This window comes from Eleutherodactylus coqui, chromosome 13 (genome assembly GCF_035609145.1).
Source record: "Eleutherodactylus coqui strain aEleCoq1 chromosome 13, aEleCoq1.hap1, whole genome shotgun sequence".
Taxonomy (NCBI): domain Eukaryota; kingdom Metazoa; phylum Chordata; class Amphibia; order Anura; family Eleutherodactylidae; genus Eleutherodactylus; species Eleutherodactylus coqui.
The window spans coordinates 86,923,580-86,950,128 of NC_089849.1; the positions used below are offsets into that span (position 1 = coordinate 86,923,580).

Sequence of the window (26,549 nt, forward strand, 5' to 3'; positions counted from 1 at the left end):
CTCCTCACTCCCGCAACTCACCGCTCTCCCCCACCGGCACCCAAATCTTTAGAGACGAGCGGGCAGGTACTCGCATAAGGCACTACTCGCTCGAGTAGTTTGCCTTAGCAAGTACGCTCGCTCATCTCTACTCTCCATAAAAACTCTGACCCTCTAGTATGTGACTGTACAGTTAGGCCTCCTTCCCACGAGCGTGACGGGGTCCGCCGCGTAATATTACGCAGTGAAGCCCGTCACGGCGCCCCCCAGAGCCCCTATACTTACCTGCGGGAGATAGCGTGAAATCGCTTCCCCGCCCACCGCCGCCGCGTCACCGCCCGTCACCGCCCACCGCCGCCGCGTCACCGGCCGTGTCACGTGCCGCGGCCGGCCGTGTCACGTGCCGCGGCCGGCCGTGTCACGTGCCGCGGCCGGCCGTGTCACGTGACGCGGCCGGCCGCGTCATATGACGCGCGGCGGTGGGCGGGAAAGCGTTTTTTCACGCTATCTCCCGCTGGTTACAACGGGAGATAGCGTGAACGGACGGCTTCCATTGACTGCAATGGAAGCCGTCAGTGCGTACAGCCCGTCCTCACCCGCAGAAAATAGAGCATGCTGCGGGTGAGGACGGGAGAAATCGCGGTGCGTAATTCCGCGGTGGAATTACGCATCGTGAGCATTGTGCTATTAGGTTCAATAGAACCTAATAGCTGCGGGCAACGCAGCGGATCTTCGCCGCGAATTACGCGGCGGAAATCCGTTCGTGGGAAGGAGGCCTTAGTCTGTGGATTTTGGTGCAGAATTTACTGTGGCTTCATAGATGGTGGTCCCGGTAGGGGAAGCTTTTTTGATAAGTGACCCTTATTATAAGTACTTAATTAAACTGAAATTAAATGCATAACACATTCCCTTCTAGCGAGGATCGTCCTGGTGGAAATGACCATCAGTTCTTTGTCGAATATCTTTTCAATGGACCAAGTGTAACTGTATGCTGAAATGCTTGTATAGTTGTTGTGAAGTGCTGAAGAGGCAGTATGTTGTGTCTACATCACATATTCACTGGATGTCCTGAATGTTTTTGTCTTGGTACAGTCCTATGCTCAGGATGTCATTTATTGTCTTCTCCTCCCGGGCGACAACCATCATGAAGTTGACTGAGAAGAGGTAAAGTACTACTATGTTTGTGGAATGTCTGCAACTGTCTGTATAATCAGGCCAAGCCATCAACCAACCAACTCAACAATGCGCAGGGCAACAAAATCTAAGATCAGTGCTTCCTAACGCGGTCCTTAACCCCTTAAGGACCAGGTTGTTTTGTACCTTAAAGACCAGACACTTTTTAGGGATTTTACCCATGTGGCGATTTTACTGCTCCATTTTTTTCCTTTAGCTACCAAAATTATTTTTGCCACGTTTTTTTTTCCGTGACATATAGGACTTTTTTTTAATATCTTTTTCACTGACGTTTTTTCCCGTTTTTTAGTTTTATTGGGAGTAAAATGCTAAAAAAATGATTTTTTTAAACATTTATAGTTTTTTTTAAAATTATTTTTATATTTACACTAAAATAAAGTATGGGAATGGGTTCCTCTATTTGTTTCGGACGTTTTGATATATAGTATGTATGGTTTTGGGTTATAGGGCGCATACGGCGACGGTTTTTGTTGGCGTCTGCTTTGTGTTATTCTCTTTCTTACGTATGTATTGTTGTTTTATTCTGTTGTTTTGTTTTACTTATGTATGGAATTATGTTTTTTACTATCTGTGTCCCCCATCACGTCATATAAGACCTCTGGGGGACATTCACATATTTTTTTTTCTTTATTTGACACTTTCCCACTGTAGCTGGGGCATCCATAGGAGCCCTAGTTACAGCGAAAAGCAACCCCTGTGGTGACATTAGTCACCTGCAGAGCTGCCAGGGTCTAGTCTGACCCTCCAGCTCTAATTTAGCAGGGAATCCCGGGAGGTCACATGACCCCCCGGGGCTCCCGTAGTGAAAGTACATGTTACTTTCACTTTCCCCATACAGTGCTCAATGAGCACTGTATATCGGGGAAGCAGAGGCAGGAAGGGTTAAAAACCCCTCCTGCCTTCTGCTCCGGGTTATCAGCTGTCACTAACAGCTGATAACCCGTTCCTCCCTCTGACTGATTGCAGAGGCAGGAGACTTAGAGCACCGCCATATTTTACTATCGGCGGTGCTCTAAGCCCAGGACCAGCAACCGTAAATTTACTGTGGTTGGTTCTAAATGGGTTAAGGAGCCCCAACATGAACTGAGAATGTTCCATAGAGACAGCAAATAGTCATACTGTTGAACCGGTGGAACTAATTAAATCACCTGTGCAGTATTCAATGGGTTGTATAAGATTGGAAAAACAGCGCCACTCTCGTCTGCAGACTGTGTCTGGTACTGCAAATTTTGCTGCTCACTCATACAAAGAAGGGTCCTGGGTGGCCATGTGAGATGTGACATTTTCTACTCCTAAAAGAGGTCCAGTATTGTGGTTCGGGAACATGGTTTAACTCTTTAAGAACACGGCCTAGCTGGTACTTATGGGTGGGAAGATTTTGGGTGATTTTTCATCTCCATTTTTTAAAAAACATAACATTTTAATTTTCTGTCGACATAACAGCTTGTCTGTTGTGTGACAACCTCATGTTTTTACTGCAAACCAGAAACCAGCTCCTGCACAAGGTCTGGAAACCACAACTGATGCACAAAAAACGGAATAAGTCCAGCATCGGGTAAAAATCTTTTTCTCATAGACATGATTAACCCTTTCCAATCCACTGGCTGATGTCTTCCTACATTCTGATTGAAGCTTGTACAGCTCCAATGTCAGAAGACTTCCGACGGGGTATTCTTACCATCTATTGCAAGCCACTCCACTCAGGCACACACTGGCTTTAGCCAGCAGATGACAACGTTGTATAACAGCAAAAAGTGAAAGCCTTTTAGGAAACCGTGAATCCAAAATTGGATTGGAAAGGGTTAAGGGCAACTTGCTTGCCTGCAACATGTAAATGGGACATTCTCTCTGCTTCCCGATGTCTGTCTGGATAGGTTTCAGAGACCCATAACTTTAGTACTTTTCCATCGATGGAGCTGTGCGAGTGCTTGTGTTGTGCGTGACAAGCTGTAGTTTATATTGGATTTCATTTTGGGGTACTTTTCATTACTTTTGTTGTGTTTTTAGAGAGCTGAAATGAACAAAAATAGTATTTTGGCTCAGATTTTTTGGCTTTATTTTTTATAGTGATTGCTCGATAAAAAGTGTGTTCAATTTATTTTGCTCAAACGGAAATACCAGACAAGTATTTTTGTTTATCCTTTTTGCAAAAAAAAAAAAAAGAAGGAAGAGTGTGAAAAAAAGGACTTTTTCTGTAGGGAACTTGAACCTGTGATCCTATGATCATTCAGATAATAGCTGATAAAAGCTTAGCTGGCGACTGTGGTCCCCCTTTTCGTACTAGATCACAGAACTTTTTCTATTTGTTTGATTCACTTCTGCATTCTGTTATCTATAACCCGTAATACTTCTGGTTTCGTTATATGCTTGATAAAGGGCATTTGAGCCCAAAACGTAGCTTTATGTGAACATCCGGAACGGCCAAATAAATTTTATGTGCTGTCCAAATCGTTTATTTTTGATACCGATAGAGTCTGGGACATTGCACCCCATTCGATCTGCATGATGGAGTGCTACCAAACGCAGTTTTATACTTGTGTTTTGTGTTCTTATGCCCAATGTCCACGGGCGGACTTTTGCTCCGGATTCGGCAGCAATAAGCCTCCATTGCATGCTATGGTAAAACGATTCCTCATGTCCACGAGCGGAAACCAATTGTGGAAATTGATAAGAAATCATAGCATGCTCCAATGGAAAACGTACGATCCGCAGCCTGTCTGCAAGTGACATTGCGGACGAGCCACGGATTCCGTGGGAAAACAGGAGTTCGGAAAAAACCCTCTACGGCGCATGTGCGCCGGCCGACACTTCTGCACACATCTACAGTACAGAAAAAAAGAATAGGACAGGTAGGCAGGGTCGGATTCTGCAGTGGGTTCCCCCATTCCGAATCCAACCTGCCCCTGGACATGAGGCCTTAACTAGTGATTTTTTTTTTTGTGGTTTTACCACATATCGTGAAGTTTCTTTGTAAATGCCTCATCTGCTGTATGGTTACCATTCATTGTGGTTGTGTGTACGTCCTTCACAGAGAACTGATACGTCAAGGCCTCCAGAAGCTTCGAACAGAGGTGCCCGGAGGTGACACGTTTATGCATGAAGGATTTAAAATGGTAAATAAAGTCGTATTTTTGTTACTAAATTGCCAAGTTCATAGGCCCATATATCTTCTACAACAAACCTCCTTGATGGTTTAAAAGTCATATCATTATCTGGTACCCATAGCAGCATATAGCCGCAAGGACTCAAGTGCATGAGGGCCAGTGGACAGGCAATGCCCAAAGACCTGGCAACTATGAGGGCTCACAAGTCTATTTCTTGCCCAGCAGTATTCCACAAATAAGAAACCAGTGGAGCTGATTATGGTTCCAAATGCTCTAAGTGGAAATCATCCAGTTGGGACCCCTTTTATGCGCTAGAGCATAGTGGACCTGTGCCAACTATGTTCTACAGGAAAAATATATTTTCTCCTTTAGGGAGAGCTGTGACTGAGGAGACTTTTAAAAGACCATTCATGCTCCTCTGGGTAATATGCAAATAAGGGAGATGGAACAATACCTCCACAGCGCCACCTATTGGAAGGCAGCATTCCTTCAAATCAATGTTAGACTCTTTATACAAGCCTTGTAACAATGACTAGGAATCGAAAGCCAAGCCAGAATCCATACACAGACAGCTGTTTCAGGGTGTTTCCCCCTCATCAGTGTGCAATAGGTTTATGGCTTTGCTAGTGAGAGGCCTGTGACATGGGTCAGAAACACTATCTTTTCTCCATAGGGACAGCAGTGAGTGATGAAACTTAAAAGGCCATTCATGCTCCTCTGGATAATATGCAAATAAGGGAGATGGAACAATACCACCACAGCGCCACTTATTGGAAGGCAGCATTCCTTCAAATCAATGTTAGACTCTTCATACAAGCCTTGTAACAATCACTAGGAATTGAAAGCCAAGCCAGAATCCATACACAGACAGCTGTTTCAGGGTGTTTCCCCTCATCAGTGTGCAATAGGTTTATGGCTTTGCTAGTGAGAGGCCTGTGACATGGGTCAGAAACACTATCTTTTCTCCATAGGGACAGCAGTGAGTGATGAAACTTAAAAGGCCATTCATGCTCCTCTGGGTAATATGCAAATAAGGGAGCTGGAACAATACCACCACAGCGCCACCTATTGGAAGGCAGCATTCCTTCAAATCAATGTTAGACTCTTCATACAAGCCTTGTAACAATCACTAGGAATTGAAAGCCAAGCCAGAATCCATACACAGACAGCTGTTTCAGGGTGTTTCCCCTCATCAGTGTGCAATAGGTTTATGGCTTTGCTAGTGAGAGGCCTGTGACATGGGTCAGAAACACTATCTTTTCTCCATAGGGACAGCAGTGAGTGATGAAACTTAAAAGGCCATTCATGCTCCTCTGGGTAATATGCAAATAAGGGAGCTGGAACAATACCACCACAGCGCCACCTATTGGAAGGCAGCATTCCTTCAAGTCAATGTTAGACTCTTCATACAAGCCTTGTAACAATCACTAGGAATTGAAAGCCAAGCCAGAATCCATACACAGACAGCTGTTTCAGGGTGTTTCCCCTCATCAGTGTGCAATAGGTTTATGGCTTTGCTAGTGAGAGGCTTGTGACATGGGTCAGAAACACTATCTTTTCTCCATAGGGACAGCAGTGAGTGATGAAACTTAAAGGCCATTCATGCTCCTCTGGATAATATGCAAATAAGGGAGATGGAACAATACCTCTGCAGCGCCACACGTCTTCCCCCCCTATACAATCAGTTATCAAGAGCCTGGCCAGGGGCGATCAGCCAGTTGTCACAATGGCTCTCATAATAAAGAGGTTGTCCCCTCTGACACATTTTAATGATGTCTTCATGCCCACAAACATTTGTGAAAATTCACCTGGCTTTTACTATTAAAGCACAAAGGTCCAGTAGGCCACATTGTGATACACTAATACAGTATTAGTTATAATAGTGTCTTCATTTCCTTTATCCATCTTGAGATCCTGACTGTTCCTCCATATTTTCTTTCAGGCAAACGAACAAATCAATCAGGAGAACAGTGGGAGTAAGTTATTCTTATCTAATAATAATAATATTTATTTATTTATCTGGCCCCAACATATTCCACAGCACTTCACAAGTCAGCGGGAACACGAGCGGATAGAATCAGAGACTATGAACAATATTAAAGTAATACCCAACGTGAAGAGCTTACAATACCCGTCCTGCAGTTCCATCTCAGGCAGATATACAAATGACTAGTGTTGTGGTGATTAGATGGACGCTCTTGTCACCGGAGGCCCTAAAAGTGGTTCCCCCCTCGGCCTATAAGAGGCTCTCGGAGGCTCCTTGTGTGTAGTGACCTCTTCTCCTGCTTGTGTAGAGCTTGTTGACCACTAGACGGCGATACGACGCAGAGAAGAGATTCCACCCAGTTAACTTCTAGGAGAAGGATTGGTGCTGACAATATATGGATCCCCTAAAAGGGTGGATTTCTAGAGAATATACATGTAAAAAAAGGTAAAGTTCCCTGGTGCAAGCATGGAGTCATGACTGACTCATAGGGTGACGTCCCATCATGACGTTTTCTTGACAGACTGTTTTTACCCGGTGGTTTGCATTCCCTGGGCATCTTTTACCCCCCAGCTACTCATTTTTCCAACCTCGGAAGGATGGAAGTCTACCTTGAGCCGGCTACCTGAACCAAGAGGGGATTAAATCTGCAACCTTCAGGTCATGAGTGAGAGTTTAGGACTGCGTTTCTGCTGCACTAACCCTCTGTGCCACACGAGGCACACTAATACATGTACACTTTATATATAGTCAATATGAACATTACATTATGATAAGGCAAAACAAACATGTAATATGAAGAAAATCTTGTAACTGATAATGACCTTTCTACCCTCAGGTAACCGGGCAGCCAGCATTATCATAGCACTCACTGACGGCGAATTACAGCAAAACCAGTTCTACTATGCAGAAAAAGAGGTACGCCAAAGATTCTCACTCATTCCGCCTGTCGCACACTCTTACATCTCCGTGCACATTTTATCTCCCACTCTCTCTCCCCCTCTCCATCTCACACTCACATGCTCTCACGGTACATTTACACCGGCGAGAAACACAGATCAATATCGCTATTACAAACCCACAAATTTTTTATGTGAGTGCAATTTGCTTTGTAAGAAATATACAGCGCTGCATTTGGTTTTTTACGATTTTTTTTTGCAATACCGTGTTTCCCCGAAAATAAGACAGTGTCTTATATTTATTTTTGTTCAAAAAGGTTTAACTTTTTTACATGTATAGCTGCCTGGACAATATTTAAATTGACATTTTTAATTAACTGTTAGCAAGGCTTAATTTTGGAGTAGGGCATATATTTCAAGCATCCTCAAAAAGCCTGAAAAATCATTTTGCATCCTCAAAAATTCTAGAAAATCATGCTATGTCTTATTTTCAGGGTATGTCTTATTTTTAGGGAAACAGGGTAGTAAAAAAAAAATCACATTGCATTTGAAAGAGACTCGCATAGAGAATAGAGATGAGCGAACGTGCTCGGCCCCGCCCCTTTTTCGCCCGAATACCGCGATTTTCGAGTACTTCCGTACTCGGGCGAAAAAATTCGGGGGGCGCCGTGGCGGTGCGGGGGGTTGCAGCGGGGAGTGGGGGGGAGAGGGAGAGAGAGAGGGCTCCCCCCTGTTCCCCGCTGCTACCCCCCGCACCGCCACGCCTCTCCCCGCCCCCCGGCGCCCCCCGAATCTTTACGCACGAGTACTGAAGTACTCGAAAATGGCGGTACTCGGGTGCGTAAGTACTCATTACGAGTACGTTCGCTCATCTCTAATAGAGAATAATGGGCGATTCTAAAAGGTGTTTTCTAGGCAGCCCTTGCTGTCAGTGCCAGGTAACACATGGGTCAGAGTAGAAGACGCGTTTCCGATCCTTGTATAGTGGCCGGGGCTCGTATTTGCAGGCTGGAGTCTCATTGAAATTAATGGTAGTTGTGCCTGTAGTTACGAGTGCCGGCCACTACATGGGGTTCAGAGCTGTGACTTCTACTCCAACCCCTGTGTAGGCTGCACTGACAGCTGATGCTGCCTGGAAACCTCTTTAAACAGGCTGATAGTGAGGGGCTGATGCAGGTTAGGCATTGTCATTGTGCTGGCTGCTAGGAAATATGCAGCAAATATCGCTTTTTATTTGCTAGTGGTCATGATATTTCCTCTTTAAACTGTCTTGCCCTCTGTACTGCAGTATGTGAGTTTGTGTCCTCCCTGCCGTGGAGTGATCAGCTTCTCTTAGGGAGCTTCACACCAGATGTACTGCTCTCCTTTGGTCATCTGCATCCTGTCATGTAGTGATAACCGGAATCAGGAAGACAATGTAGCCTGGACCTTGTTTCCTCCACTAAAAAGTGGGCCTCACATCTGCCTCTCCTAAGACCTGGAGGCCTGTAGGAAATGCAACTTGTTGCACAATGAGCTGACCCTGGTCTAGTGCGCTGAACGGTGATGTCTAGAGGTTCTGACTCTTCCTCCTTGGCCTAGATCAGGGTTGTGTGTTTCCTGCACACTCAATGTAAGTTGAAAAAAATAGGGGTCACGGAGAGCGCCAGACACTTTATATATAGGCTATAATAATAGACGTGTGATCACTCACCTGCTTGAGAAAGGCGTGTATTACGCCGAAACGCGTTGCATAGGATCCCGCAAGTATATTTTTTTACAATTGTATGAGGCTGAGACCTCACTCTTTTATGTGTATGAAATAAAAAATTTTTTTGGTCTCTATCCAAATATTGGCTATTGAGACATTCAATATTGTTTCTTTATATATGAAAGTAGCGCAGGTCCACAGTTTTTTCTTGTAGTTTTGTTCAATGTAAGTTGAGCTAGTTAAAGGGTATCTGTCAGGTGAGACGTGCTGGACGAACTGCAGGCATGATGTTATAGAGCCGGAGGAGCTGAGCAGATCGATATATAGTTTTATGGGGAAAGATTCAGGATAACTTATGTTTTATTAATTTCTTTATCTTTTCATTCTGAGCATAAAGGTCTGAAGGGTGGTCCTATCAGTTACCTGTGTATGACTGTGCGTAGAGAAGAGGCTGTCAATCACTGATGGCTCCACCCATCGGACTGTTCAGCTCAGAGTGAGCAGAGATTTAAGTGAATAAAACACAAGTTTTAGTTTTCCCTGTCGCCCCTCCTAGTTTTAGTTTTCCCTGTCGCCCCTCCTTGTTTTAGTTTCCCCCGTCGCCCCTCCTAGTTTTAGTTTTCCCTGTCGCCCCTCCTTGTTTTAGTATCCCCTGTGGCCCCTCCTAGTTTTAGTTTCTCCTGTTGCCCCTCCTAGTTTTAGTTTTCCCTGTGGCCCCTCCTCGTTTTAGTCTCCCCTGTGACCCCCTCCTCATTTTAGCCCACCCTGTGGTTCCTCTGATAGTTGTCCCACTTCCTTTCATCTTTCTGCAGTAAAGGCAGCAGGCGGTCATCACATAGGACGTGACGCCAGACACCGCACAGCGTCACTCCTCCCGCACCCCTGGCTCCTGTTTCCCTCATGACTGTGAATCCAGAGCCGGGGGAGGAGTGGAGCCGTGCCGTATCTATTCTATGCTAATAATTCTTATAGTGTGGTGGCAGGTCCTATGAGAACATGTTAACATGTTAAAACCGCTACTTCTATTCCAAAAAATCCATAAAATTACAAATGGTAGGTACCGTGTAACACCATGTCTACCCTCAGGCGCGTTTCGAAAGACACTTCTTTCTTGATCACAGCTAACAAACTCACATGGAACGTCCCTTAAAATCAATTACAGACCAATCATTAAAAAATTAGACTAAAAAAAAAAGAAAAAACTATCAAAACCACGCCTTTTCTCCCTTTTACCATGTAAAAAAAAAAAAAAGAAAGAAAAGAAATCACAAATATGCTATCGCCGTGTTTGTAAAGACCCACAGAAAAAAGTTAGTCCATTATTTAATCCACAGAGCGCACGCCATAAATAAAAATACAAAAAACATGGTGAAAATAGCTAAATTTTGCATCTCTTGCCTTACAAAAAAAAAAAATGGAATAGAAAGCAATAAAAACATCATACGGATCAACGAATGGTACAATTAAGACGTGCATCTCACCCCACAAGAAAATGAACGCAGCAATAATAAGAAAAATGTCAATTTTAGTTAATGGAACATGTAATTTATACTACACGGTGAACGCCATTAAAAATAAAAAACCTGCCAGAATCGCCGTGGCTCTTGGAATGCGCCGACACATCAGCAAATCTTTAATTAAAAAAGTATTCTTAAAAAATAGCAAAACATAAAAGCAGCCCTCGTATGGCAACGGGAAAAAGAGTTATGGCTCCTGGAATTTGACAATGAAAAAACCTGAAAAATGAGTTGGTCATTAAGGCGTGAACAGGCTTGGTCACTAAGGGGTTAAGGGGGCGGTGTTTACTTCCATGGGTGTCTGTATAAGCTGCATTATAGACCCTAATGAGATTGCTTATGTATTTCTAGGCGGACAGAGCTCGCAATTTGGGGGCCATTGTTTACTGCGTGGGGGTAAAAGACTTCAATGAAACACAGGTGAGTACAACTGCCGAGCACCAGAGGGATGCTGCAAGCCCAGATATTGCAGTGTATTGCAGATAAGTGTTCCTCTTTCCCAGCTGCCACCATTGTTCCGTCAATCCGTAACACAAGAGGGAGCACTATTTAAATCCATTAAAGGGGTGTCCCAGGATTTTAACGTTTTCCTTGTGAACAGGATCTAATGGTTGGGGTCCGAGTGTTGGGAGCAGAGCATGTTTTCTCACTGGATACGGTATAGGTTCGTGCTCTCTGTACTGTATTTAACATCTGACTACCGTACTTACTAATCTACTGATACAGAGGTACAAAGAAGGGTACAAAGGCCACTTCCCAGCAGTGCTACATGGGGGGGGAATACACAGGTGCAAAATACTGGGGAACAACCACTCGCACACCTACCATGCATTGGTGGTAGGGGGGTGATTAGTATAATACTTTCACATAGGTAAGGCTTATAAGATGCCAGTATAGGTATAAGATGCCAGTCACACACATACATGTAGTGCACCATGCAGGCTTACAGCCTAGTAATCACATTCATACTGTTAGATCAGGTGGGGTGTCCTGCACCTTACAAGTGCACCGTATAAAGTATTGACTCTGTGGGTTGTCCGGCTCTAGTATCCTGTTGTACCACTTCTAGCTTGGATACAAGATGTTATACAGGCGGACATGGAGGCTCTAGTACCCTGTTGTACCGCCTCTAGCTTGGATACAAGATGTGATACAGGCGGGCATGGAGGCTCTAGTACCCTGTTGTATCGCCTCTAGCTTGGATACAAAATGTGATATGAGTGGGCAAAGAGGATCCAGGACCCTCTTGTGCCACTTCAATCTTGGATACAAGATGTGCTACGGGTGGGTATCGAGACTCTAGTACCCTGTTGTACCACCTCTAGCTTGGATACAAGATGTGATACAGGCAAGCATGGAGGCTCTAGTACCCTGTTGTACCGCCTCTATCTTGTATACAAGATGTGATATGGGCGGGCATGGAGGCTCTAGTACCTTGTTGTACTGCCTCTAGCTTGGATGCAAGATGGGATAAGGGCGGGCATGGAGGCTCTAGTACCCTGTTGTACCACCTCTAGCTTGGATGCAAAATGTGATACAGGCATGCATGTAGGCTCTAGTACCCTGCTATACCGCCTTTAGCTTGCATACAAGATGTGATACGGGCGGGCATGGAGGCTCTAGTACCCTGTTTGGTCAACTCTAGCTTGAATACAAGATGTGATACAGGTATGCACAGAGGCTCTAGGACCCTGTTGTACTACCTCTAGCTTGGATACAAGATCTGATACGGGTGGGCATGGAGGCTCTAGTACCCTGTTGGACTGCCTCTACCCTGGATTCAAGCTGTGATACGCGCGGGAATGGAGGCTCTAGTACCCTGTTGGGCCACCTCAAGCTTGGATACGAGATGTGATACGGGTGGATATGGAGACTCTAGGACCCTGTTGTACCGCCTCTAGCTTGGATACAAGATGTGATACAGGTGGGCATAGAGGCTCTAGTACTCTGTTGGACTGCCTCTACCCTGGATTTAAGCTGTGAAACGCGTGGGAATGGAAGCTCCTAGTACCCTGAGGGCCACCTCAAGCTTGGATACAAGATGTGATATGGGTGGGTATGGAGGCTCTAGTACCCTATTGGGCCACCTCTAGCTTGGATACAAGATGTGATATGGGGGGCATGGAGGCTCTAGTACCCTGTTGGACTGTCTCTACCCTGGATTCAAGCTATGATACGCGTGGAAATGGAGGCTCTAGTACCCTGTTGGGCCACCTCAAGCTTGGATACAAGATGTGATACGGGCGGATATGGAGACTCTGGTACCCTGTTGTACTGCCTCTATCTTGGATACAAGATGTGATACAGGCAAGCATGGAGGCTCTAGTACCCTGTTGTACCGCCTCTAGTTTGGATACAAGATGTGATACGAGTGGGCATGGAGGCTCTAGTACCCTGTTGTACCGCCTCTAGTTTGGATACAAGATGTGATACGAGTGGGCATGGAGGCATACAGGTTCCGTATGGTATCCTGCGGCATATCGCTCCACATTTACTGCAACTAAGCCTCTAGATCGTGCAAACAGTTCATCGATACGACCATCCAGCTTCTCCCATCCCAATAATGCGCCCCCTCTGGTAACTGGGTGAAATCTCTTCTCTGCATCGTAGAGGTGTCTAGTGGTCAACAAGCTCTACACAAGCGGAAGAAGAGGTCACTACACACAAGGGGCCTCCGAGAGCCACTTATAGGCCAAGGGGGAACCACTTCTAGGGCCTCCGGTGACAAGACTGTTCATCTAATCACCACAACTCTCATCATTTGTATATCTGCCTGAGATGGAACTGCAGGACGAGTTTTCCAGCAAAACGACAACTTCTTCTGGGGGCGGGATTGTTTTTTTACAAAGAGTGTATGTACATTATATAGTGATTATTCTGATTGCAAGATTGGAGTCAGGAAGGCTTTTTTAACCTTAAAATCGGGAAAATTAACTTCTACTTCATTGTTTTTGGGGTTTTTTTTTGCTTCCTCTGGATCAGCACTGCAGAATAATCCACTGATCTGGATGGACATATGTCCTTTTATTCGGCCTTACATTCTATCTTCTGTGTGTTGCTGTATTATGTTATTTATGCAGCTTTTGAAATGATGAGACAACTGTCTAGAATGTAGAGCGGGAGGTTCATACTTTGCTTGTTGCCCATAGCTTGATTTTCTATAAAACCAGCTCTGCGCTTAATATCGATATACAGTACAATGCAATAAAACATCACATATCCTAGCCAGTGACATGACTGTACAGCAGTTGGAACAGTCTTTTGGCATTGTCCCTTCTCTTAAATGAGATGTAACATTCATGGAAGTGACAGGGTGCTAGCTTCTCTACTCCACAAAGCCCCGCTGACCATCCTTCCATATACAATTTGTTGCACATTTCTCTTCCCTTTGGTTCCACTGCAGGAGTCCCCTTGCTGCTCATTTGTACCCATCTTGTATGATGTGCTTTCATTCCATGAATCCATGATGTAAAACAGAGGGACAGAGACAGCCGTGGGCAGTGAGGCAGATTTACATGGACACAGACAGGATGGAAACAGCCAGATTGTCATAAAGAGATATTTGCAGCAGGGATTGGAGGGTAGGATATTATTATACGTATGAAGGGACTACAGCGGCAATAGTCATTCCTCAAATGGCATCCGCAATTATTACTACAAATGTATGGACATACTAGGTGGTCGCGGTTATACATTTTCATTGGGGCTCACTAAGTAAAAACTGTAAAAGTTAAGGAAATATTAAATAAACTTTTTTTTTAAAATTTTTTAATTTTTTTGGGGGGGGAAGTCACTGTTTTTTGCATGGCGAAGTAATCATCCAATTGATTGTTCATAAGAACAATAATTGTCAAGAGTAAGGGTACTATTACACAAGTACCAGTGGCCACCACTAATGCTTGCAATATACCACTAACTGTCACTTGGACTGTAATGATAACTATATGAGTGGGGGGGGGGGGCAATGATTGTAATTACAAGAAAATCTCACAACTATTGAGACCTATAAATGCAAATAAACGAGCGACAATCGTCTTACTATATTGTTGATCGGCGCTCATTATTGGCAATTTATCTGACAATATGAAGGACGCTCAGTTTCCTTTGGTTTCCTCCTTCAATAGGGTTTTCCCATAAAAGACTTTGACATATTGACTAGATATGCTATAAGTCTGATCAGTAAGGGTCTATCCCATAGGTTTGTACTTACTAATCAGACTGTACAGATAAAGAAGGTTTCTACGCTGACATAGAAGGGGATTCTTTACTGTAAGAGCAGTGAGACTATGGAACTCTTTGCCTGAGAACGTGGTGATGGCAAACTCATTAAAAGAGTAGAAGAGCAGCCTGGATGCCTTTCTTGAGTGTTACAATATTACATGTTATATCACTGATTACTTCAGAAGGGTTCGGGGATTATTCTGATTCCTGGAATCAGGAAGGATTTTTTTCTGCTTAAATGAGGAAAATTAGCTTCTACCTCTAAGTTGTTTTTTTTTTGCCTTCCTCTGAATCAACACTGGGGGGTGGGGTAATAGGCTGAACTGGATGGACATATGTCTTTTTGTCAGCCTTACATACTATTTTACTACTGATATATCTAGTTGATATGTAATTAGTACATCCTATTGCCTTGGGCAACAATGCAAAATAGATCCCACCCCAGGTTCAAAAGTTTTGGACCCACTTCACAAACCTCTGGCCCTCCCATTATAGTTTGTTGGAGGAAAAATGAATCCCATAGTCTCCTATGAGAACCGTTTTGTGTCCAGTGGTATCAGTTGTAATGCCTGACAACTCTGCATCAGACAGTAAGATGTTGCATGTTGGATACTTGGCGAGTGCATGAGATGTTACTCGTGTCCAACTCGAAAATAAAACTAACGGGTGGACAGAAATGATAAATGTGAACCCTGCCATAGACTGTATCCCTTATCAATTACATACATATTGAAAATACTGCCATAAATAATACCTCCATACAGTATCCGAATACTATCATACAGTGTTCACTGCAATATATTGTGCAGACCATACTGCTATTCAATGCCCAAATAAAGCTGTTACTTGTTGTCTAAACAATACTGTTATACAATGCCTGATAAATAATACTGTCTAATGTCTAAATAATAATCCTATACCGTATCCAAATAATACCGCCATATAATGTTTAAATAATACTCCCATATAATGTCACTTAATTATGACATATATAACACCCAATTATCACTCACATGAAAAGAGCAAATAATGCTTATTTTTAGAGCCAAAATAAGACTGCGATTCATGTCCCAAATCATACCATCCAACACCATTAACCCCTTGCATTCCAATTTTGGATTCAGCATTTCCTAGGGGGTTTTCTCTTTCTGCCATTATACAATGGCGCCATCTGCTGGCTATAGCAAGTGCTGCAGTAAGGGGCATGCTGGAGAGGCCTCGACAACAGAGCAGCCAGTAATATACAGTAAGATTACCCTGCCGGACGTCTTCCAACATCAGAGCTATACAGCCTTCACTCAGAATGTCTTCAGATTTCAGACAGTGGATTGGAAAGGGTTAAATACGTTCGGGTGGTTTTAGGATTTGAATCTATAGCACTCTTCTTGAACCCTAGGACACTGATGTCTGAGCAATTGCCCACTTGGCCAAGATGGATCATTAATGAAGACTTGTCACTGGACACAATCAGCGGGACTGGCCACATGGCTCTAAAGCCACGGCTCTGCCGACTCTATCCCTGTTTAATTCCATGCTAACCTCCCATCGCCCACATTGGCTCTTCTTCGGTTCAGCTCCTGGTGTGAAGTAAGCTGTGCCCACTGTTTACTCCCAATGGGTGATATTGGACCGCCAATCAAGTACAACATCCCCCATTGAGAGTGAGCGGTGGGGATGGCCCAGTTGACACATTGAGAGTACCAAAGGCTGGACCTAAGAATGTAGGCGATGGGAAGTTAGTATGAAATTAAGCAGGTATAGAGTCAGCAGAGCCGCAGCTGCAGAGCCATGTGGCCGGCCCCGCTGATTCTGTCCTGTTACAGGTTCCTTTTAGAGCTTATTCACATGGGCAATATGGGGCTGACAAACTCGGTCCGATATCATACTCGCCAACGTGCATTTTTCACACGTTTGCGAAGCGTTTTGATTCAAAATCGCATCACTTCTGCGAAATTACGAACCTCATGCGTGTGGTAGGATCGCAAGTGTTTCCTATTGACGTCAATGGGAAACATCATATTGCTCTTGAATGCACAGCGCACGATATACGAGTGCATTCAATGGATTTTAAGGTCCCATTGAACACAATGGGTTAGGTGTTCCAAAGATGGAACATGCTGCAATGTTTTTTCCTCGCAGCATTGCTCATGAGTAGAGATGAGCGAGCGAACTCGCTAAGGCAAACTACTTGAGCGAGTAGTGCCTTATTCGAGTACCTGCCCGGTCATCTCTAAAGATTCGGCTGCCGGCGGGGGGCGGCGGGGGAGAGCGGGAAGGAACGGAGGGGAGATATCTCTCTCTCACTCTCTCTCCCCCCCCGCTCATTCCCACAACTCACCGCTCACCCGCGCCGGCAGCCGAATCTTTAGAGACGAGCGGGCAGGTACTCGCATAAGGCACTACTCGCTCCAGTAGTTTGCCTTAGCGAGTACGCTCGCTCATCTCTACTCATGAGAATAAATCTATTCAAAAGAATGGATTTCATATTGACATTGCTCTGAATGCCAAGTGCTCAATGATCTTTCTGCCTATCCTACAGCTTTCTACCATCGCTGACAGCCTGGACAATGTATTCCCAGTGACCGGTGGATTCCAGGCTCTACATGGAGTAATTGACTCGGTGAGTATACATTAATTGATACCTTTCCTACAAAAAAATGGAGTTATGTACCGTCAAGCCATCTCATTAAAAAGTACAGACTTTATTAACAAAGGCAGAAGCTATTAGAGACCCGAGGCTTCACAAATCCACAAATATTCCAAATACAATAGCGGTGCATGCCAAACTTCTTCTTCTGCCCAAAAGCCGGGCTGCTAAGAGGAAACCGTTTGGCGCTGTTCAATTCTGTCCATAGACGGAGCCCTTCGGCTGCGGGAATTTCCCTTTCCTGCTTCCCGAACAGTACAGGAAAGTGGAATCACCAACGCAGGTGTGAAACCACCCTGACAGCACCATAAAGTAATAGTGCCTCCTCTGTGGCCCCATAAAGTGGATTCCACAGGTGGAACTCATTTCATTCTGGCATTTTGGCATATTCTGTGGATGTGCCATAAGTGTCTAAGATGAGAATACCCCTTTAACCCCGTCTGCTGATATAATGACAACAGTCACCAATAAATTAACATTATTTCAAGCATAAACCGGAATGGAGTGCTGTTGCTGATATAAGGCCATTGACTATGGCAACATGAACTTCTAGCTACCATATTAACTAGCCTAAGGGCTCTCTCACACAAGAGTTTTACCATAGCACACCCCGTGCGAGCATTGCGTACTTGCTGCATGCCGACAATCCCCATGGACTATCTTGGCATGCAATATGCGGTAAAATACTCCATAGTGAGAGAATTTGTTTGCTTCTCGTCTGTCGTTCAGTTCCTGTATGCAGGAAACGACGGATCGGCCGTGTAAACGGGCAGTATCACTTATGAGATACGGCCTGTTTACTGTGAATGAAGGCTGGGCTGGAACGATCCCCGACCGCTCCGTATACATTCACTGAGCATTGATTGTTCATGCGTAAAAGCACAGGAACAATTATCGCTTGGGCGACCTGATTGGTATCTGCACCCAAAAAGTCATCCCATGTAAAAGGGCGCTCACTAAGGTTGCACTGCCCCGTCAGATCTAGACCTCGCAATGAGCCCTGTTCAAAAGGTACAAAATGACTAGAAAGGACAAAACCTCTGAACACCTATGAATGGGCAATCAAATCACTGGCCCTGAATCAGAGTCATTAATAATGGCCAGAAGGTCTCATAGTAGTGATACAATTTAGGCCCCTTTCAAGTTCTGCTTGACACCACCAGACAACCCCCGCCAGGAGATCCGTAGTCGCTACTCACTTCCTTGGTTGCTCCACCTCTGGACCACATCCTTATAAGGTTTCTCACTACCTATTAGAATGGGAATAAGACCAACCAGGAATGGTCCTTTTCCAATAGGGACCCCATAGCAGCCACATGGCCTACGTCCATAGCGACAACCCGTTTCAAATAGGAGCACTGAAAACTATGGTTGTATTATATATACTACACTATATTTCTAATGGTGTTTTATGCAAGATATTGCATGCGAACATTTTCATGAGTCTGTCTTCATCAGCACCGGAGGGGAAGAGAAGACTGAATTGTTGGCTTGTATAAGCAGTAATGGATATGTAATATTTTTTCTGTGACTTAATCTTAGCTGCCAGAAGATGCCAAACAGAGAACTGCTTCTTCTTTCAGATCTTGAAGAAATTCTGCATTGAAATTCTGGCTGCAGAGCCGTCCAGTGTGTGCGCTGGGGGTGAGTTCATCGTTACCACAGGAATGAAAAGCCTTGAAGGTCTGAAAAGGAACTGAAATATTTGGCATTTCTAAAATGGTCTTCCAGATTGATGATCCGTATTTGCTATATATGTATTGCAATCAGTTAGAAGTCTTAGTGATCAGTGTGATTCCAGGCATTCTCTTCAAGCTTGACCAAGAAAGACCCCAAACCTGAGCACAACGTTCTTTTTGCCAACCACCCCACATTGTAGTGTGGGTTACAGATTTCTTGCACAGTGTGATAATGTACTTTGTCATGGAAGGAGATCATAAGGAGATCACATGTTAAACCCCACCATCAAACACAAGTTATCCCAACAATTAGGGACTAGTAGGCAGCAGACCTCCACTGTCTCCCCTTGGGCCAACCTTTGTGGTTGCCCAAATTCTTCTGAAGCCGTGTAACTTTTGTCCCTTCTGCCAACTAGGACCCAGCAGTGCCTGTGCACCTCCATGGCTTTGCCTGAACAACCATTGGTCCACCCTAAACTAACCTTATTGTTTACCCAAGTCAATTCGAACCAGAGACCAGCCGTGTAACTCTTGGTTATCTCACCATGGCCCATAGAAACTAATTCCAGTTGTGTTACATGCCACAAAACCGCTTTACGAAGCGGAACATCACAACACAATTTATAAAATACAAAACAATTTACTAAAAGGGGTTTGGTGGTCCTGCCTAATGCTGTAATGTAGAAACAGAATATTTTTTACTATTGCCTCCTTTAAATCTCCCAGCACTACTCCACCACTAATCCTTTACACAACTACCTTTACACCTATCTTCCATCCAAAGAGCTGCCTCTATTGTTCCCTTACTTCCCATCTAGACTATCTGGTGCCACCAGCCATGTGCTCAACTCCATTTGACACAAAAAAACCTATTCTAACCTAACTATATGAGTCTCCCCACTACTACACATTCTTCCTAGAGACTACCTTATGGTTATTTACTGCCAATTTGCCCATTGTGTCAGCTGCAAATGGATCCTTGATGAGAAGAGATCCCATCCCCATTGCTACTGGGAGGCATGTCAGAGAAGTCTATATCCAGAGGAACCGTACTGTTAGCAAACAATACAGTTGGGTTGGGGAACTGCCCTAAATGTCATAAAAAGGTGGAAGGAACAGAAATCAAACAATAGGATCTATGGTGTCACGGTTTTCCATGTAGAACCAAAAGTAGATGTCCATTTTGATCTTTGCTATGGCTTTCCTCTCTTCTTTGTACACCAATGAAGGAGGTATAGGCTTTTTCCCTTTTCTTCTCTATTTAGGCCCAGGTCACCATAACATCTTCCAGCCATGCGTTATCTCTACATACACTCCCCATCCTGCTGCTACACCAATACCCTTCTCAGTACACCCCATATTAATAGTGCCCCCCTTGTGCATACTGTCCACACACACAGCAATAGTTCCCCCATTGTGGATATAATATACTCCCCTGTGCATGCCCCCACAAACTTATCATATCCCCTTTGTGCATCCCCTCACATACACTGTGTCCACCCACAAACACTGTGAATCCCCTATAAGCCCCCCAAAGTATTATCCTCCACCACACATCCTTGCAGCCCAAAACCGATGGCCACAGGACTCCATCCAATCCAGCTTCATCCAAACTGTCATTATAGAATGTGAAGGCACTGAGCATGCCCGACCAGGAAACAGTGGAGCGTACAGGACGTAACCGTTGGATACCAAGAGAGAACTAAAAGGGAAGGGTGTTGGGGCAGATGAAGTAATATCTCTGCAGCTTTGTAATACAAGTTATAACATTATACTGCAAAACTACATTTTATCGCCTCATGAAGCAAAGAAAACTCCCTTTGAGTCACCAGAATACCTCTTAAAGCTGCTTATATAGTATTTTAGGCTATTGTTGTGTAGGACAAGGAGTTATAGGGTCTTCGCGTCCCCTTGTCTGCTCTTGGATTGTGATTTACACACATTTGGGAGCGGTACTGAGCAGATGTACTTTTGGAATGGAAGGGAAGCCAATGAAAGGGTGTATGTTTCCTTCAGGGGATTGGATGCATAGTATGTCATAGTGAGATGCTTTATTAAAGGGCTTATTAGTAGGGCTTTTCATTTCAGCTACTCAGCGTTAATCGACATTCTACAGCGCAGATGTCATCAGAATGACTTCAGTTGAACAGACTTTCAGTTTATCAGCGCCAAAGACAGAAGAGCTATAAGTGGGGCCGTACAGAGGAGGATGTCATTCATACTGCACATTGCTGTAATTACCATAGATAGAGCTCTCTCATTAACCCCTTAAGGATGCGGCCCTTTTTTTTTCCACTTTCGTTTTTACCTCTTCCCTTTTAAAAAATTATAACTTTTTTATATTCAACCATCGACCTAGTTGTATGAGGGCTTGTTGTTTTTTGCGGAACGAGTTGTATTTTTCAATGGTACTATTTAATGTAGCATATAATGTACTGGAAAACTAAAAAAAAAAACAAATGGGGAAAAAAAAACAAATTTCGCCATCTTTGGGTGCGTCTTGTTTCTACAGCGTACACACTGCAACAAAAATGATTACTTTATTCTATGGGTCAGTACGATTACTACGATACCAAATGTATATAGGGTTATTTTTTTTTTTGCTGTACTACTTTTAGTTTTTTCAATTATTTTTTGTCGCCATAACGTTTTTAATTTTTCCGTCCACATAGTTGTGCGAGGGCTCATTTTTTGCGGGACGTCTTATAGTTTCCGCTGGTACCATTCTGGAGTACATACGACTTTTTGATCACTTTTTATTACATTTTTTTCTTGGAGACGGGGTGACCACCAAAAAAAAAGTGAAATTCTGGCGTTCTTTTTTTTTCTGACAATGTTCAGCATGCGGGTAAAGAATACATTACTTTAATAGTTCTGACTTTTACAGACGCAGGGAAACCAAAACTGTTTTTTTGTTTTATTATTTAGATTCTTTTATTATAAATAGGGTAAAAGGTTTTTTTTTTACATGTTTATTTTTTTAAAATAATTTGTAATGCTTTTTTGTGAATTGACTGCGGCATTTAAAGACTTAACAACTCCAATGAGCAGTGTAGCTTATCGGAGCTGTTGCAAGCAGATGTTGGCTGTTAGAAACAACCAGCACCCGCACTGTATGGAGTGGGATCAACCCGCTACCCCCCCCCCCCCCTGTCCATACAAACCCCGAAGCTGCAGGATGTAACTGTACGCCCTCTAGTGTTAAAGCTGCTTTTACACAGAATGGAAAATGGCTGGATCGTTTGAATTTGAACGCAAATCTTCAGTGTAAACGCAGCCAATGATTGAATGATCAACGATAATTTGTTCGCTGATCATTCATCATCCATTTCATGCAAGCCTAAGAATGATTGTTGGCTCGTTTGCTAATCATTCTGTCTAAACACGGATCGTTCAGTCATTCTCATTCACTTGTACAGAGAACTCAACGATCCTGTAAATAACCCCAAAATACTATTTATCTTTGTGTATAGACTAACAGCCCGAGCAAATGATTAAACATTGACATTGTTTGCTTGTTCGCACGGGCAAACTATTATCATGGCGTGTAAACGTACCCTCGACCAATAAAGACTTTCTATTTATTATGTACATAGGTCCTTACAAAAGAAGGTGACATCGCTGGAGGTTAGGTGGTGGGCCAAGGGCTCTGTCACGTGAGTGTAGCAATTTTCGGTCCAAAATCGCGAGACCAGGTGCACAAATCTGCTGTTGGTGCGCCCGTTCAGATGGCCCGGATCCGGCGCATATACGCCGAACCCAGAATGACATCGGGTGGGGGATGACAGTTTGACTTTGCTAAACTGCCTCCCCCTTCCTCCCCTCGCTGGCTCTCGACAAGGGGAGTGGGTGGGAGCTTAGCACACTAGCTGCCAGCAATAGGAGGGGGCGGGACTGGGTGGGAGATCTGATTTGTAATTTAACCCCTTAGTGACCGCAATATGCCTTTTTACTGACCACACTAATGAGCTTTAAACCTGCTCATACATCTTTTTAAGTTGGTTGCGTAGCTGACTACTGACAGCCAGGTTCCTGCTCTAACCGCCAGTAGCAGAGAAACCTCAAATCCTGGCGGTTTAACCCCTTACATGCCACAGTGAATAGCAACTGCAGCATGTAAGCAGATGACAGAGGGAGAGGGCTCCTTCTATCACCCTTCGGCACCCTACAGTGTAACTGCAAGGTATCAATGGGTTAATGGGTTTCCATGGCAGCTGGAACCTGATGAAGGCCTCTATATCTACCATGTAAGTATATTAGACCTCCCCCTCCTGCGGAATCTAACAGGCTTCTGTCATAGGCTTAGTAGAATGCACTACATAGGTAATGCCGTGTACTATCCTAGAGATTAAATAACCGCATTATTAGGTCCCTTTCAGGAACTAAAAAATAGTGTCATAAAAAGTTCAAGAAAGTGTAATTTCAGGAAAAAAGTGCAGTTTAAAAAAAATAAGTATTTTCCTTCGCAAAAAATTAATAAAATAACAAAAGCAACTTATAATAGGTATCTGCCGTTTGTGTGCCCGTTCAGATGGCCCAGGTCCAGCGCATATACGCCGAGCCCGGAATGCCATTGGGCGGGGGGAGACATTTTAGCCCTGCTAAACTACCTCCCCTTTCCGCCACTTCGCCAGCTCTCAGCAAGGGGAGAGCAGGGCGGGAGCTAGAGTGTTAAGCTGCCAGTAATGGGAGGGGTTGGAGCTTAGCAACTAGCTCCGTCACGTCCCGCCCCCTCCCATTGCAAACAGCCGGCAAGGGGCAGAGAAGAGGAGGGAACGGGGTGGAAGTTTAGCAGACACGCTGCTAAACTCCCTCCCACCTCTCTTCTCTGGCAGCTACCATAGGTTCCCATAGTCTACGTGAGCCGCCGCTGTATTCCGGCCAGGAAGATAGTTCCTGAATAGGGATGAGCGAGTATACTCGCTAAAGCACTACTCGTTCGAGTAATGTGCTTTAGACGAGTATCTCCCTGCTCGTCCCTGAAGATTCGGAGGAGAGCGGGGAGGAACGGAGGGGAGATCTCTCTCTCCCGCCCGCTCTCCCCTGCTCCCCGCCGCCGCCGCAACTCACCTGTCAGCTGCGGCGGCTCCCGAATCTTCAGGGACGAGCAGGGAGATACTCGGCTAAAGCACATTACTCGAGCGAGTAGTGCTTTAGCGAGTATACTCGCTCATCCCTATTCCTGAACTATCTTTTCTGGCTGGTGTAAAAGCACTCGACCGGAATGCACACTGTATGCTCTATCTTGGCCAGCCGCGGGAATACGCCCATCTGAACTGATGCATTGTAAATCAATGCATCAGATGGGCAGAGTATATCGGACGGCCGTGAAAACTTGGTCCTTTAGGCAAAAAATCTGATTGTCACTAAGGGGTTAAGCCCTAGGAACACCGAGTGTCCAATCTAAGTATCCAAAAGACTTTTCATGGTAAGCAAGCCATCCCAGTACCCCCACCTGCATTTTTTTTACCTTCTCGATTGCTGTGACCTGGAAAAAATTTGTGTTGCCATGGTGAATACTAACAAAATGCCAGGAGGCTCCTGATAGACTAAGTGACTCTGGATTGTGGAAAGAGATGTTTTCCGGTGCGCCTACACAGTGCGTGCGTGATACACCGCCACATACTGAATTGCGCATATGTTGCACTGCATGACATAAGTGATATGCGAAGAATCGTAACTCATGAATGTGCTGATTGTATGTGACGTATTACAATATATGGGGCTACATGTTTTAGTCTCAACTGTATATTTGGATATAACTAGAGATGAGCGAGCGTACTCGTTAAGGGAAATCACTCGAGCGAGTATGGGCATTTTCGAGTACATGCCTGCTTGCCCGAAAAGATTCGGGGGCCGCCGGGGGAGAGCGGGGTAGACAAGGGGGGGAGATCTCTCTCTCCCTCCTGGCTCCCCCATGCTCACTCCCGCAACTCATCGCTCACCTCCGAATCTTTTCGGACGAGCAGGCATGTACTCGAAAATGGCGATACTGGCTCGAGTAATTTGCTTTAATGAGTACGCTCGCTCATCTCCAGATATAATGCCTTGCCATCGGCACACCTACAAAGTCCTGTCATATGTAACCAGCTTTCTTTAGTTCTATCACCAATGGGTGATGGAATGCCATAAATTGTGTTGGGTCTATGTGCTACAAACTTACAAGCCCGTTCAAGAATAGCTTTAACCCCTTGACGCTCTAGAATGTACAGTTACGTCATGGAGGTTTGGGGTCTGCATGGAAGGGAACGGAGGTTGATCCCGCTCCATACAATGTGGGTGCCGACTGTTTCTCACAGCTGACACCCGCCGGCAACCACTGTGATCAGCGCTCATGCTGAACATGTGTGTGTTAACTATTTAAATGCAATGGTGAATTCTGACAAATGGCATTTGAATGCCCCAATCAGAGGTCCCAAATGCCTCCATCCAGACTGAGATCGTGGGGTGCTCTTAGGTAGAAATAGCAGCTGTGGGCCTTCTGAAGGTCCCCAGTGCTGCCATAGCTGTTTGCCTATGAGGTTATGCCTGTGGTGTGGCTTAATAGAATGTCTGTCAGATCGCGGTATAAGGTAATACTATGGTATTACCGCATACTGCAGGTGGCATCAAACCATCGCAAGTTCAAGTCCCCTGTAGGGGCTAAAAAAATGTAAAAATGAGTAAAAAAGGTTTTATTGATTATTAAAAAAATAAAATATAATTTTAAAAAGCCTTTCCCATATTTATAATTTAAAAAAAATACAAAAACATTTAAAATCAAAGTAACACATTATTTACCCCACGTGATCCATGTCGTCAGAATTGTGCCTTTTGGTCATCTCAGCTCTAAGAAAAAATAAAATAAAAAGTTGTCAAAAAGCCAGGACAGGAAAAATCCTGGCTGTCAGAAGATGGCGGCACAAAATAATTTCATTTTTTTTTCTAAAGAAATGTTATTTTTAAAAAGTAGTACAGCAAAAAAGAAAAAAAAACCACATACGTTTGCTAACGTAGAAATCGTATTGACCCCTAGAATAAAGTTATCCTGTCATTTTTGCTGCAGTGCGTGCACCGTAGAATAAAGACCCCCATTTCACTCCAATTGTAATTTTTTTAAAGGTTTTCAGTACATTATATGGTACAATAAATAGTACCGCAAAAAACAGCAAACCCTCAGATAGTTACATCAATGGATAGATTTTTTGAAAGTAGTGGGTGGAAACGAAAATGGCAAAAAAAGGGCCGCGTCCTTAAGGGTTTGCATGGCTAGTTGTTGTCCCCCAGGAGGACAAAAAGTAAAAATGAGAACAATAAAGTTTTATTAAGTTTATTAATTATGTAAAAAAAAAGTTATAAAAGTTAAAAAAAAACCTTTTGCCATATTAAAAATAATAAAATCTAAATAATAAAACAAAAATACATATGTGGTATCGCTGCGTCCGAAAAAATCCATTCTATCAAAGTAAGACAATATTTACCGCGCAAAGTAAACGTCGTCCGAAAAAACAAAAATGCTAGAAATGCGCTTTTTTGGTCACCCTGTTGCCAAGAGGAAATCTAATAAAAAGCGATCAATAAGTCCTTTGTATTCTAGAATGCTACTAATGGAAACAATAGGACGTACCGCACAAAATGAGCTCTCGCACAACTATA

At 44.1% G+C, this 26,549-nt stretch overlaps 1 protein-coding gene across 1 annotated transcript in view; it reads left to right on the forward strand.

The window, feature by feature from the left end:
- Positions 1–26,549, forward strand: part of ANTXRL (ANTXR like) — a 116,488-nt gene that overhangs the window by 42,075 nt on the left and 47,864 nt on the right. The window contains exons 3-9 of the mRNA XM_066587517.1: positions 1,072–1,143; positions 4,205–4,286; positions 6,220–6,253; positions 7,100–7,179; positions 10,719–10,787; positions 17,128–17,208; positions 18,819–18,879. Of these exons, the coding sequence (XP_066443614.1) occupies positions 1,072–1,143; positions 4,205–4,286; positions 6,220–6,253; positions 7,100–7,179; positions 10,719–10,787; positions 17,128–17,208; positions 18,819–18,879 (479 nt within the window). The remainder of the gene's footprint in view (positions 1–1,071; positions 1,144–4,204; positions 4,287–6,219; positions 6,254–7,099; positions 7,180–10,718; positions 10,788–17,127; positions 17,209–18,818; positions 18,880–26,549) is intronic.